At 33.2% G+C, this 16,206-nt stretch overlaps 1 protein-coding gene across 1 annotated transcript; it reads right to left on the reverse strand.

Moving 5' to 3' along the window:
- Window positions 1-536: 536 nt before the first annotated feature.
- On the reverse strand, window positions 537-1,933 carry LOC112740258 (uncharacterized). Its single transcript, XM_025789033.3, has 2 exons — window positions 1,490-1,933; window positions 537-1,112 (listed from the first exon to the last, which is right to left on the reverse strand). Exons 1-2 carry the CDS (start codon window positions 1,718-1,720, stop codon window positions 690-692), a joined length of 654 nt encoding a protein of 217 aa, XP_025644818.1. The 5' UTR covers window positions 1,721-1,933; the 3' UTR covers window positions 537-689.
- Window positions 1,934-16,206: the final 14,273 nt, after the last annotated feature.

Raw genomic sequence — 16,206 nt, forward strand, 5'->3', positions numbered from 1 at the left:
AGAAAATAATAATAATTTAAAACTCAAAGACTTAATTTTCTTATCTTTCTTCCTTATTTATTTCATTTTTGGACTTCTATTCTAATTAGAGGTGCATAACTTTTTGTTTTAGGAAATAGTATACTAAAATTTAATTATTTTTTGTTTTTATAGTTGTTAACATATGATTTATGATTAATTATAATTATAATTTCACATAATATAAAATTGATATATCATAGATGTTTTAGTGATTTTTAACTCAGTTTCAATGTTTATAAAAATTGAAAATATATCTTTAACTGTGATTTAAAAATTATTATTTTTATATATACCATTTAAATAGTCTAAAATATCTTTACATCGAAATATTAGTTTACTCTATACATATATTTTTTACACTAATATTAAATATTTGACAAGCATTCAATAAAAATAATTAAAACAACAAAGAAATAAACAATAAATTTGAATAAGCCCATAATATTATTATAGTCAAACGAAAATAAAAAACCAAATGCTTATTTTTGTCCAAAGAACAAAACCACCATATACTTATAACAAGCAAGGGTTTCTTTTATTCACAAAGAAACAAGTTTATTTATTTATTTATTTATTGGGTTCACTTGTCACCCAATGCAACAAGGAACATATATATAATTGAGAGTCTTTTTTTTTTTTTTCGCCTCTTGAATTTTTTTTATTTGGTGTCAGAAGTAAGGCATAGGCCCAACCAAAGGGTTGTGAATGCTGCCACTTTCTTCCAAACACAAAAACGCTGCTTCATCTTCTTGCCGCTGCATCTCCTCACAATACGGCACACCATCTGCACCGTTGGCGCCACAACTCTCAACACCCGCCTGATCTTGACACGTGTACATGGGCACTGAAATGGGCCCATCGAAACACAGCAACGGATCATGAGAAGAACAACCCCGTTCTCCAACTCTAGCTATGTTGTTTGACACAGCTGCCGTAGTAACCGCTGCAGGTGCAGGGTCTGTAATGCTGCTGCTGACTACGCCAGACGTTGCCAACGACGTCGTTGAAGCGCTTCCGTTGGCCTTGGGCTTGATTGGTGACAAATTCGCGGTTGCAGCACGGGAACCACATAGTGGACACTTCACCAAAGCCTCCATTATTCATTCCATATAATAAAAACAACAACAATTAAAATCCGGTGTGAATAATTATATTGGTCAATGCAATTAAACACGATGGTGCATTCACTTCTCAAATTGTAAACATCATACATACGTCACCTTATAGGTAACAAATTGAGAAATATTATTATATCTAGTTATTTTACGGAAATTAATAATTATGGTTTTGATATTTATTTAACATTCAATAAATAAAACTAATTCATGACAATAATGCTGCTAATGATGAAATGCATGATCCAATACTTGCTTTTCTCAACCAGAATTTTAATCTATAAAATTTTGCCTTGAAAAAAAAAAAGAAAAAAAAAAAGCAGTGTTGGAATTACTTGTTAGTTGTTACTTACCTTGGAGCGGTAGGTGGTGCCGTCAGGGTCAACGACGAAGCCAGCTTCGTTGGCAAGGTGGCGGAGAACGGCATTGATATCGGAGCGATGAGAGAGAGGGTAGCCACCATGGTTTCTTAGACCTCTGAATATGTTGGTGGTGATGGCCCTTCTCTTCCTCTCTCTCATCTTCGTCTTCTCCTTCTCACTCTCACTCCTCTTCTTCTCACTACCACCCTTCTTCTTCATCATCTTCTTCTTGTTCTTCTCTCTGTTTCTCTCTGCTCCTGTGTTTATGAAGTGGAGTGGGAGTGACTAGTAGTAATAAACTAATATAGTTGTGATGAAGCACAAAAAAACATACAAAACTGTTTTCAGGTAAACCGGGGAGGTTTTGATCGAACGGGTTTGGAATGTGCCACGTGGAGAGGAGATGGGAATTGATGGTGGTGATGATGCTGGGGTTTCTGCATGATCCAGTGAAGAAGGTATAGGAGAAGGAGTGAATATTGCATGTTAAATTTGTTGGTTGCACTCTTAAGATATACTACAACCACGTGAGCCTCACGTGTTGCATATGTGCTCTTCCATTTGACTTGAATGCAATTAAGTTAAAGAAAATAATTGTAAATTTTTTAAACTAGACCATATTAATTATTTTCTTCCTATTGTAATATTATATTCCTATAATAATTAATGTTAGTACTTAGTACATATTTCTTAATCCACCATCTTATTTATTAAATAAATGTGTATAACAAGTTTATATATATAAAGAATGATATTTTAAGAAAATAAAATTGTGGACTAAAACTTTCCAATCTTTTTTTGTATATAGAAAATTAATGACAAGAGTGAGAGATTACAGCCTTAAAGGTATAAATTTAGTTTCTTGTGAAATATACTTATATAATTTTAAATTTATTATTTTAATAATTTTTTAATTGATGTGTGTGATAAAATTGAATATTTTAATAAAAATATTATATGTATATTAAAATTATTCATCAAAATCAGTATTATGTATATATGTATAAATATATGTATTGTTTAACTCATTTATGTATTTATGATTAGGAAAGTATGGGGAGCCAATGGAATACTTGTACAATGCAAACAATGGAGGTTTATGGAATATTAGAGATATAATCATTAGTGTTACCTTTTCTCATCAGCGTAAGCTTTTGGGATGAGTGGTATCATGATATGGTATTAGAGCTCTACATACGAAAAGTTAAGAGTTCGATTCTTGGTGAACCCTAAAATTAGCTTAAATTTTTGTTATCATGATTATATAAAGAGGAGTATACGACACATAAAATATGGGAAAGAATTCTAAAAGAACAAATAATAACAATGAAGAGAGAGAATATTCATAAATAATATTCTAAAGGAATAAATCTATTTATTATTTATTATCTACTAAAATATTTTTCAAACAATTAACTCATGTATAACAATTGTAAATAAGTGAAGTTTGACATGAAATTACTTCTCCTAAAAACTTAATTCCATAGGAATTGGCGGAAAAAATTGAGGCGAAAATTAAGAAAAATCATAATGAAGATGGCGTAATAAATAAGTAGCATTTATAGTTACATAAAGAGAAGCCTACGCATGAAATACAGTAAGGGTGTACATGGTACGGGCCGGATCATTTTAGAGGCTAATTTGATGTGATTTGATCATGTCTAGAGCCGGGTAAGGGTCTCAAAAATAGACATGGTCATTATTTATGGCCGAATCTGGATCAAGACGAACTCGACCCTAAAATTAGCTTAAAATTTTGTCATTATGATTATATAAAGAGGAGTATACGACGCATAAAATACAGGAAAGAATTCTAAAAGAACAAATAATAACAATGAAGAGAGAGAATATTCATAAATAATATTCTAAAGGAATAAATCTATTTATTATTTATTATCTACTAAAAAAACAATTAACTCATGTATAACAATTGTAAATAAGTGAAGTTTGACATGAAATAACTTCTCCTAAAAACTTAATTCCATAGGAATTGGCAGAAAAAATTGAGGCGAAAATTAAGAAAAATCATGTGAAGATGGCGTAATAAATAAGTAGCATTTATAGTTACATAAAGAGAAGCCTATGCATGAAATACATTAGGGGTGTATATGGTCCGGGCCGGATCATTTTAGAGGCTAATTTGATGTGATTTTATCATGTCTAGAGTCGAGTAAGAGTCTCAAAAATAGACCTGTTCATTATTTATGGCCGGATCTGGATCAAGACGAACTCGACCCTAAAATTAGCTTAAACTTTTGTCATTATGATTATATAAAGAGGAGTATACGACGCATAAAATACGGGAAAGAATTCTAAAAGAACAAATAATAACAATGAAGAGAGAGAATATTCATAAATAATATTATAAAGGAATAAATCTATTTATTATTTATTATCTACTAAAATATTTTTCAAACAATTAACTCATGTATAACAATTGTAAATAAGTGAAGTTTGACATGAAATAACTTCTCCTAAAACCTTAATTCCATAAGAATTGGCGGAAAAAATTGAGGCGAAAATTAAAAAAAATCATGATTAAGATGGCGTAATAAATAAGTAGCATTTATAGTTACATAAAGAGAAGCCTACGCATGAAATACAGTAGGGGTGTACATGGTTCGGACTGGATCATTTTAGAGGCTAATTTGATGTGATTTCATCATGTTTAGAGTCGGGTAAGAATCTCAAAAATAGACCTGGTCATTATTTATGGCCGGATCTGGATCAAGACGAACTCGACCCCAAAATTAACTTAAACTTTTGTCATTATGATTATATATATAAAGAGGAGTATACGACGCATAAAATACAGAAAAGAATTCTAAAAGTACAAATAATAGAGAATATTCATAAATAATATTCTAAAGGAATAAATTTATTTATTATTTATTATCTACTAAAATATTTTTCAAACAATTAACTCATGTATAACAATTAAAAATAAGTGAAGTTTGACATGAAATAACTTCTCCTAAAAACTTAATTCCATAGTAATTGGCGGAAAAAATTGAGGCGAAAATTAAGAAAAATCATGATGAAGATGGCGTAATAAATACGTAGCATTTATAGTTACATAAAGAGAAGCCTACGCATGAAATACAGTAGGGGTGTACATGGTCCGGGCCGGATCATTTTAGAGGCTAATTTGATGTGATTTGATCATGTCTAGAGTCGGGTAAGAGTCTCAAAAACAGACCTGGTCATTATTTATGGCCGGATTTGGATCAAGACGAACTTGACCCCAAAATTAGCTTAAACTTTTGTCATTATGATTATATAAAGAGGAGTATACGACGCATAAAATACGGGAAAGAATTCTAAAAGTACAAATAATAACAATGAAGAGAGAGAATATTCATAAATAATATTCTAAAGAAATAAATCTATTTATTATTTATTATCTACTAAAATATTTATCAAACAATTAACTCATGTATAACAATTGTAAATAAGTGAAGTTTGACATGAAATAACTTCTCCTAAAAACTTAATTCCATAGGAATTGGCGGAAAAAATTGAGGTGAAAATTAAGAAAAATCATGATGAAGATGGCGTAATAAATAAGTAGCATTTGTAGTTACATAAAGAGAAGCCTACGCATAAAATACAGTAGGGGTGTACATGGTCCGGGCCGGATCCTTTTAGAGGCTAATTTGATGTGATTTTATCATGTTTAGAGCCGGGTAAGAGTCTCAAAAATATACCTGGTCATTATTTATGGCCGGATCTGGATCAAGACGAACTCGACCCCAAAATTAGCTTAAACTTTTGTCATTATGATTATATAAAGAAGAGTATACGACGCATAAAATACGGGAAAGAATTCTAAAAGTACAAATAATAACAATGAAGAGAGAGAATATTCATAAATAATATTTTAAAGGAATAAATCTATTTATTATTTATTATCTATTAAAATATTTTTCAAACAATTAACTCATGTATAACAATTGTAAATAAGTGAAGTTTGACATGAAATTACTTCTCCTAAAAACTTAATTCTATTGGAATTGGTGGAAAAAATTGAGGTGAAAATTAAGAAAAATCATGATGAAGATGGCGTAATAAATAAGTAGCATTTTTAGTTACATAAAGAGAAGCCTATGCATGAAATACAGTAGGGGTGTACATGGTCCGGGCCGGATCATTTTAGAGGCTAATTTAATATGATTTCATCATGTCTAGAACTGGGTAAGAGTCTCAAAAATAGACCTGGTCATTATTTATAGCCGGATCTGGATCAAGACGAACTCGACTTCACTCGACCCATGTGCGCCATAAGGAGAATTAAAAAAGGTATATATATTTTAAATTAATTCCAAGACTATGTTATATTAATTATAAGTTTATTGTTTTATTTTTTATCACACTTATTGAATTAGAAAATAGATCAAAGAAGTATCAAATTAGAATTTATGGATAAATTCAAGTTTAAATATGATATCAACTTTTCAGTAACAAATTTTTTCTTTATAAATAAATGTATCATAAAAAAGTTTCTTTATAAATTATTATTAAAGTCTTAAAGGTCCAATTTTCATTCAGTTTAGACCCAGTATAATTATGACTTGAAAATATTTATATTTTATCATCAAATTAAAATTTAAAAAATAAACCCAATATATATTTAAAATCGAATATGAATTAGAATAAACCCGATTTTACTCCACCCATATACACTCTTAAAATACGGAAAGAAATCCCCGACTTGCATAAGATGAAATTTTAAAATTACCGAAGGAAAGGTACAGAAAAAAAAAAGATATCTTTAATTTAACTAATGTTTTTTGTGGGTGACACAGAATAGAACCATCAACATGATATTTATGTTGCACTAACTCTATACTCAACTTAAAATGTAGAGTAATAATTTTTCTACAATAATAATAAATTTTGATATAATTTCATTAAAATTAAATAGTAAAAATAATAATAATAATAATTTAAATCTTCCCTTATCCTTATGTCATTTTGTCTCCCAATACCCAATGTCACTTTTTCTAGAACCATTTTTTTTAAAGGTTATGAAAATCCAAGTGAAATTTATTTGAATTAAATATTTAAAAAATAAAAAGTTAAACTAAAATTTAATGAGAGATAAATTAGATATAATAAAATAATATATTTATATGTAATATGTATTTTTTTAAAAAAATTATATTTTATCATTTTAAATTGATCAACTTTTAAAAACATCGTATTAGTTTGATCAATCTTTTTTATTATTTTTTTTATTTTTATTATTTTTTAAATCATACTTATTTAACGACTAAATCTTGATTAATTTGGCTAATCAATCTAAATTTTCAAGAATCATATTTGTCATCCTCTTAATCTTTCCTAACGTATTCTACATGTATATACCTTTTTTCTTAATTTTTCCTCCCACATCATTTTTTTTACGTACCTTCCTTTTTTATCTTACTAAATAATACATAATATTTTGTTAATTTTGTTTCATTTGTCTATGATAATTTCAATTTTCTAATATTTATCATCAGTCAGATATATAGAACAAGTAGAGAAAAGAAACAATACAGAATAACGAACGCAAAAAAATATGAGTGTTGAGCCAAAAATTGAGAAGAGTCAAAAAAAAATATGAATGACGATGGTAGAAATGGTAATGAGAATAATAGAGAGAGAATATTTACAAATAATATTCCAAAAGAATAAATATGTTTATTATTTAGAAAAAATTTTACTCCTCTTGTTTGAGAGATGCTAAAACGATATTTTTATTTTTTCTATTTATAAAATTTATATTCCTCTTTCTTATAATTTCTAAAAAAACTTCCTCTTGAATTTATTTTAAATTTTTTGTGTTAACTAATATTAACTTTATCTATTTTTAAAAAAAAAAAATTATTTTTTTACAAAAATATCCTTTAACAATTTTTTTTGTTATTAAATTTTGCTTACCAAAATATTTTTTAATAATTTTTTTATTGATTAAATTATATTTTACTGAAATATTTAAAAAAATTAATAATTAAATTATTTTTTTTCTAAAATATCATTCAATAATTTTTTAATTATTAAATTGTGATTTTATCAAAATTTTTGTTAACAATTATTTTTATATTTTACTATTAATTTTTCGATATCAATATATATTATTTTAACATTAAATAAAAAAAATCTTACTAATGTTAATATGTATAACAATTAATATATATTGATATCGAAAAATAATCTTATCAAATTTTTTTATTTAATATTAAAATAATATATATTGATGTCAGAAAATTAATAGTAAAATATAACTATAATTGTTATAAAAATTTTGGTAAAATTACAATTTGATAATTAAAAAATTATTGAAGGGTATATTATAAAAAAAATTTAATTATTAAAACTTTTTAAAAAATATTTTAGTAAAAATACAATTTAATCAATAAAAAATAACTTATTAAAGGGTGTTTTGGTAAGTAAAATTTAATGACAGAAAAATAAATTTTGCTAAAGAGTATTTTTGTAAAAAATTTATTTTTTTTAAAGAATTGATAAAGTTAACATTAGTTAACACAAAAATTTAAAATGGATTAAAGAGGATATTTTTTAAAAGTTATAAAGGAGGGAAATGTACATTTTACAAATAGAGGGGAGGGGAGTGTCATTTTAGTATCTCTCAGGGAGGGGAGTGAAATTTTCTCTATTATTTATTTTTTTTTTGAAACAAAGGAAGCTCAACACATTAAAGTGGAGCAAATAAAAGAAAAAAGAAGACACATAACTAGCTACCAACAAATAAACCAACCCCTACTATCCCCAGTACTCTCATCCTCCCCCAGGATCACCACCACTCCATTCCGTGTAGCTCATCAACGTCCTTGTGTGTATGACCTCCAAGCTTGCTCTTGCATTCTTGAAGATTCGTGCATTCCGTTCCAACCAGATGTTCCAAATCACTGCAAAGAACACTGACATCCACATCTTCTTCCCCTGTTGTCTATTATGCATTCCATGCCAACTCTCAAACATTTCTTTAACAGTTCCGGGAATCACCCACTCCCTTCCTAGTAACCTCAGCCACTTGCACCACACCTGCCATGTTACCTCACATCTAAGGAATAAATGCTCAACAGATTCTAATTCCTTGGTACACAGTACACACATACTATCCCCCAGAATGTTGACTCCTAGTTTAGTCAGCCGCTCCTTGGTGTTAACTCTACCCACTAGCACAAACCACCCAAAGAGCTCAATTCTCGGAGGAACGAAACCTTTCCAAATGGAACTCGTGAAGCTATAACTCGTTATCTCAGCTGATAATGTCTCCGCTTGTATAGCCTGGATCACAGAACTAGTAGAGAAAATACCTTTATTTTCAAACTTCCACACCACATTGTCCTCCCTACCTGATGACAACCTCACTGGCCTTAACCTCTCATGCAGTTGATTGACAAGCTCCAGCTCCCATTGGAACAGTGCCCTCCTCCATTGAAAATTCCAAATCCAATCAAGCCCATCCCAAAAACCACACTCCCCGATGACAAGTCCTTGCTGACTGGAAATAGAGTAGAGTCTCGGATGACTTCCTTTCAGAGTACCACCTTGAACCCAGTTATCTTCCCAAAATCGAGTCTGCATACCATTGCCTACTTCCATTGCCAGTCCACTTACCACTTTATCACGAATCCGCGGTTCTTTTATATTCAGCTGACATATGTCCTTCCAAGGGCCACCCTTTACTGGTAAAGGCTGAGTTGCTAACATGACATCCGGGTTCAACTTATTACACGAACACACAATCTTCTTCCACAGCGGGCAATCCTCCTTTGAAAACCTCCACCACCACTTAAACAGAAGCGCTGTGTTTCTCAGCACTGCATCACCAACCCCCAATCCCCCAACCTTTTTTGGAGCCTGAACTATCTCCCACTTTACCATAGGTATACCATAGTTCCCGTTCTCCCTGCACCACATAAAGTTCCGTTGTAAAGCAATCAGCTTGTCCGCTACCGCCTTCGGCATCTTGTATAGACTAAGGTAGTAGATGGGGAGACTATTCAGCACCGATTTGATAAGGACCAGCTTACCTGATTTATTCAAAACCTTGGCTTTCCACAAACTCAGCTTCTGTTCCACCTTATCAATGATTGGTTTCCAAGTCTTCACCAAGCGCGGATTCGCACCTAGAGAAACTCCCAAGTATCTAACCGGTAGAGAAGCTTGTTGGCATCCCAGCAGTCCACATGCCTGATCAATCCATCCTTGCTCACAGTTCACCGATATCAGATTCGATTTATCAAAGTTAATGCTCAGCCCAGACATCAACTCAAAGCACCGTAACAGTCTCTTATAGTTTACAATTATTTCAGTCTCCGACGGGCAGAATAAAATAGTGTCATCTGCAAATTGTAGGTGTGACAGTTCAATAAGATCTCCCCCTATTATTTATTATCTACCGAAATGTTATATAAATAATTAACTCATGTATAACAATTGCAAATAAGTGAAGTTTAACATGAAATCACTTCTCCCAAATGGTAAATTCGATAGGAGAAGGGAACAAGAATAATTATATATCTAACACTTCTCAAATAAGAGTTTTTTTAGTTTATTTAATTTTTATATAGGTCTTATTTTCTCCTTCATCTCACTAAACAACACATAATAATTTTTTTTTGGTATACAACCGGGGCTTAGGCCCAACAAACAAACTAATCATTTATTAAAATAGGAGTTACAACTCCCTTAGTATCCTCCTGCAACAAAGGAATCAACTTCTTCGGCGGGGAATTTACAAATTCAACTCCTTCTCCTCTTTTGACATTCTCTTTTGTCAGCCAATTTGAACACTTATTGACTTCTCTATTCACGTGTCTGAACTTTAGTTCCTATGACCTTTTTTGTACATCTCAATAATGCTTATCATCGAGTTAAATTGTGTGCTTCTCTCCTGCTGTTCGCAAATACATTAAAAAACTTTCAAAGAATCCATTTCAATTATCATTCTTCTCATCCTCAATTCCCAAGCCGTTCTAATGCCATGAATCACGCCCCATAATTCCGCTTGAAACATACTGCAACTTCTCACATTCGCCCAGAAGCCTCTAACCCATTCTTCTGTGTTGGTTCGAATCAATCCGCTACACTCAGCGTTGTTTTCCATCTCCTGGACCGATCCATCTATATTAAGCTTTACCCACTCTTGTGGTGGAGCTTTTCACATTGTTCTATGGCTAGTTCTTCTCAAGGTAGGCTTAATAATATCCTGTTTTTTAAACGCTTTTCTGTTTCTGTGAATAGTATTTCTGATAATTTCAGTTGCATTTGGGGGTTTGGTAAATGGAAGGAAAAATAGTTCCTTATTTTTCTAGTTCCAGATCATCCAACATGTAATAAAAAAACATCGATCCAATTAAAATCTGATGACCTTCCTATGTTGTTCTGCAGATTGAATTCAATCCATTGTTGAAGTTGTAGGTTGAAAAAGACATTAATTACACTAAAATTGAGGAGTTGGATCCAAATAATTTCTACTTTTGGGCAGTCTCGCAGGGCATGGATAATACTTTTCTCAAAATTTGAGCAGTTGATACAATTTGGGTTCGTTCCTAGAATTTTGATTTTCTTTTTTGCAGTTAAAATTCTACCATGAGCAACTCTCCGAATAAATATTCGAATTTTTTCGGTCCTTTTCAAGACAATATTTTTTTTCATTTAGCCTCTCCTGTTGCATTTATCTGCTCTAAATCTTTATAAGCCGATGCAACCGAAAAGACCCCATTAGATGTATGTCTCCATCCAATGCTATCCTCTCCCAAATAATCTCTTGGTGTTGGCATGGCCCTGATTTTTTGGATTGTTGTTTCAGGAAGAAACTTTTTAAGTATGGAAGTGTCCTACTCTCCCTCCTCATTCACAAAGTCTTTGACCATCTTATTGTTCAGATTTTGTGGAATCTGACAAGTAGCCTGCATTCTCAAGAGACCTTTTCCTTTAACCCATACATCGTCCCAGGAGTCAGTCTTTCGTCCATCCCCTATCACCCGTTCTAAACTTCCTCTCATGATTTGCCATAGTTTTGAGAGTTCTCTCCATAGAGATGAGTCACTCTTTTTGTTAGTCAGGCTTATATACTCATGTCTTTTCTTCCATATTTGCTTAGTAGAAGCTGTGACCATAAGAAATTGGGTTCTGTAATTAACTGCCAAATAATCTTCAACAAGAATGCTGTGTTAAATGTTTCCAGTTTCTTGAAACCAAGTTCTCCTTGCTGTTTAGGCAAACATAGTGTCTTCCAACTCACATGATGCATTCTTCTCTGGTCCCGAGTCTCCCCTCAAATAAATCTCCTTTGTGCCTTTTCAATTTCAAGGCAAATTCTTTTGGAAACTCTGTCGTGCTGCATTTCAAAGTTAGCAATGGGCCCAAGCACAGATTTTGCTAGCGTGATCCTTTCGGCTAGGGATAGGCATTGCACCTTCCATCCTTTTAGCTTTGATTGAACTCTCTCTATGACATTTTTAAATTTTTCCTTACTAGCTCTATTGTTATTGATCAAAGCCCTCAAATACCTTCCCAAACATGGCTTTTCTTGATAATTGCATGCATTTTTTATCTGATTTTTTATGTTTTGTTTTACATTATTAGAGAAAACTACCGTTGTTTTGGTAGGACTAATTTTCAATCCTGAAACATTGTAGAATTCCTCCATAGTCACCATCACATTTTCAATTTGATCCACTGTGACTTCAGCAAAGATAAGTAGGTCATCAGCGAACAAAAGGTGGGATATGGCCGGTCCCTGATTCTTGATTCTCAAAGGTAACTATCTTCCTTCTTCCACTCTATCTTCAATAAGTTGCGATAGTTTATCCATAGCTATAACAAAAAGATAAGGGGATATTGGATCTCCTTGTCTTAGGCCCCACATAGGGTTGAAACTTTGAGTCTTACTTCCATTCCAAATAATATCATAGGAGACCGATGAGACACACGCCATAACCATAGCTATAAATTGATCTGGTAGTCCGAACTCCTTTAAACAATCCTCCAAGAATTCCTACCTAAGCCTATCATAGGCTTTTTCAAAGTCAAATTTTATGGCCATGAACCCTTTTTTTCCCTTCATCCTTCTCATTGAGTGGGTAAATTTCTTTGCAATTAAGATATTGTCTTAAATCCTTCTCCTCAGGACAAAATTAGACTGGAATGGTGCAATTCGCTCTTCAAAAGTCAGTTTTAATCTTTCCACTATAATCTTTGAAATGTATTTATAACTCACATTACATAGAGAAATAGGCCTAAACTGGGATATAAATTCTGGAACTTGAATCTTAGGGATCAATGCAATTAGAATTTGGTTCAAATTCTTTATCTCATCCAGATTTCTCCAAATCTGCCAAACCATCTTCTCCACACTATCATGAATCTCTTCCCAGTATTCTTTATAGAATAGGACTGGGTAACCATCACTGCCCGGTGCCTTCAAAGAACCTATGCTAAAGATAGCCTTCCTTATCTCCATAGAAGTAGGTGTATTATACATGCTCTGTTTTAATTATCTTCAAGCTTTGGGTACGATTTGTTAGTGTATAGGTGGTGATGTGCTGCTGGATCATCATTGTACAAGTCTTTAAAAAAATTGATGGTATGAATGATGAGATCTTCTTCATTCTCTAGCCAGTTGCCATGACTATCCCGCAATTTGAGAATCTTGTTTCTACGCCTTCTGATGATGGTGCGAGTGTGATAGTACTTTGTGTTTTGGTCGCCTTCGACTATCCACTACTCTCTTGACTTTTGGAGCCATATCACTTTTTCTCTGTCCATGATCTCCTCTAATTCCTTCTGTAGCTCTTTCTCCAATCTGTCCAGAAAAAGGTTGTTACCATAGCTGATAGCACGTTGTATTCCTCCAATTCTATTCATAAGTCTTTTCTTCAATTTTTCAACATGCCCAAAAGTTCCTCTGTTCTACTTTTTTAGCTTATTAGTGAAATACCCCAAGGCTGGTGGCAAGATTAGCTGCCTTTCCCAGTTTTGTTTTACAAAATTCTTAAATTCCGGATGAAGGTTCCACATGGCCTCAAAATGGAATGGGCGTTCTCTTTTGTTGTCTTCTCTTGGTTGAGTGTTAACCAAGATGGGGTGGTGGTCAGAGTTGGTGTGCCGCAAAATGTCAACTCTAGCCTCTGAAAATCTTATTCTCCAATTCGCATTCACTAGTGCTCTGTCTAACCTCTTGAAAACCCTCTCATGACCTTCCTATTGTGGTCCCCTCCAGGTGAACTTTGTGCCCACAAAACCTAAATCAATCAGAGAACAATCATTAATCCAGTTCTTAAACTTCCGGCAAGCATTTGAGTCACTCCTGCTGCCCCCTTCTTCTCACTCACATAGGCAATTTCGTCGAAGTCTCCCGACAACATCCAATCTCCACTCATACCTTTTGCAATGCCCTTTAAATTAGTCCACAAGCTTCACCTTCCTCTTTCTTGGAGACTAGCATAAACTATAGTTAAAAACCACCTATTTAAACCTCCCTACTTCATTTCTGTATGTACAAATTGCTCCTTTGATTGCATTATATTTATGCTCAGGTTTGGATCTTTTCAAAAAAGCTAAATTCCTCCACTAAATTCTCAAGCTTCTTCTATGTGAAAATAAGAAAAACCCAATCTCTGAACTACCCTCTGGGCTTGGTTCCTACTGCATCTAGTTTTTAGAAGAGCTACTAGATCCGGATGATAAATCCTAGATAATTTTTTTAGAGTGTGATAGAATGCATGACTAGCCGCACCCCTACAGTTCCATGTCATAATAATCATGATCAAACAAGGTTGTTTAAGCAAAATGTACCTCTTCTTAAGCTAAGTTGGCAATTTCACTTTGGGAGTTTCCTGTATTCACCTCCATCTCCATGCTACTGCTTTCTTCACTTTCTTCATTTTCTTGCTTTTGCCCTTGCCTCTCTGGGAGTTCTCTTCCTCTTTCATATTGCAATACTGCTTTCAACATTATGTCACTATCAATAGAGTTTATATCAGGAGGTTTAGGATCAGGTGGTTCATTCATCTTTGCTTCCATTGGAATTATTTCAGGGACATAAGTATCTGACATGTTAATATCCTGTGGTATTTCTAGGATGGACTGTGTGTTGTCTTGATGTATTGGGTTATTCTGGTTGAGACATGGTCTGGCATGTGGGTTGCAGGTTATATTGCTAGGATCATTTCTGTTTGGATTCTGGCTATTTGTATTGGGTAGGGATGAGATTGCATGTTTATTCTGGTTATTTGGCTGTGTTAGGTTCTCAGAAGAAATAACTATTATGGGGAGTTTATGTGTGGTTTTTAGATCTTGAGTATTACTAGTCACATTTTGGGCTTTTGGGCTTTGCTGTTTTGGGCTTGGACTTTTCTTTTGGGTGAGTTTGTTTTCCTTCTGATTATGCAGTAGGCTATTTGACTGAGGTTGTGCTTTTTTTTGTTTTGTCATTTTCTGCTTCCATTCGTGCTTTCTCATTGGGATTTGAATCTTCTTCTCCCAATATTGCAAACCTCGTACCCTCTATCCCCTTTTGCAATTTCTTTCCACTACTCCCATCCGCCCCACTACTTGTACCAGCTGTGCTTTTTCCTGATTTTCTTTCCCGTACAGGTCTTTGCACTACCATCCATGGGCCATATGGTTTTCCTTCTACTGAATTCACTTGTTTGCCCTTCTCCATTTTTTGTTTCTCCAGATTGCCCTTTCTTTCTTCTGTTCCATTGCTTCCTTCCACCATCTTTCCAGCTTCAATCCCTGTGTTCTGTGTCGGCTATTGTTCCATTTGCTTCCTTGGGCACGTCTCTCTCTCATGACTAAAGAGCCCACATGAAAAACAGATATTATAGAGGCCCTCGTATTCAATGTAATAGCGAGTTTTGTTGATTGAGTATTGTGTAATGAGGGATTCATTCAGGTTCAACTCCACACATAATTTGACAAATTTACCTCTATATTTTTCAGCTGTGTGGGAGTCAATTTTGAGTGTTCTCCCAATTACGTTACCAATTTTATTCAAAATACTTTCATCATAATATTCAATAGCCAGTTTTGGGAGTCTAATCCATGCTTCTATTTTGTCAATAGTAGCTTCAAATGGATTAAAATCTGATTTTCAAAAACTTATGGCGAGGTAATGATCCATAATCTTCCAAGGACCTTCAGTCAACGCAAAATCAAGATCCTCTTGGGAGAAGAACTTCACTATGAAGTATTCATTTCCCAAGTCAATAACTTCCAAGCTTCCTTTCTTTCCCCACATGGCTTCCAATCTTCTTGTAAGAGCTAGAAGAGAGATTTTTCTTCCTAGCAGTTTAACAATCAAGGTTTCCCACCAAGGTCTTCTAATGCTTTTCATCGGTGCCTCATTGAGGATGAAATTAACAATTTTTTCAACCTTTTCAACCTTGATTTCTAGTTCTTTAGGATCCTCTTCTGCTCTGTTTGTATCTTCGTCTGATGAAGAAGAAAAACTATCATTCTCCTCCATGATAATAGAATTTTTCTCTCTTTTAACTACTGACACAAAGGACTTTTTTCTGTTGAACCTCATTGCTTTGGTCTGTAAGGTCTTCTACCATCCATTCCTCTTCTCTGGGGACTAAGGACATGTCCCCTGAGAATTCGTTACCTTCGCCTGCCTTTCTTACTTTCTTCACACTTCTTTGTATAAGATCTTGCTCTTGCCTTGAGGAATGCCCTGG

This window comes from Arachis hypogaea, chromosome 14, assembly GCF_003086295.3.
Source record: "Arachis hypogaea cultivar Tifrunner chromosome 14, arahy.Tifrunner.gnm2.J5K5, whole genome shotgun sequence".
NCBI classification, from domain to species: domain Eukaryota; kingdom Viridiplantae; phylum Streptophyta; class Magnoliopsida; order Fabales; family Fabaceae; genus Arachis; species Arachis hypogaea.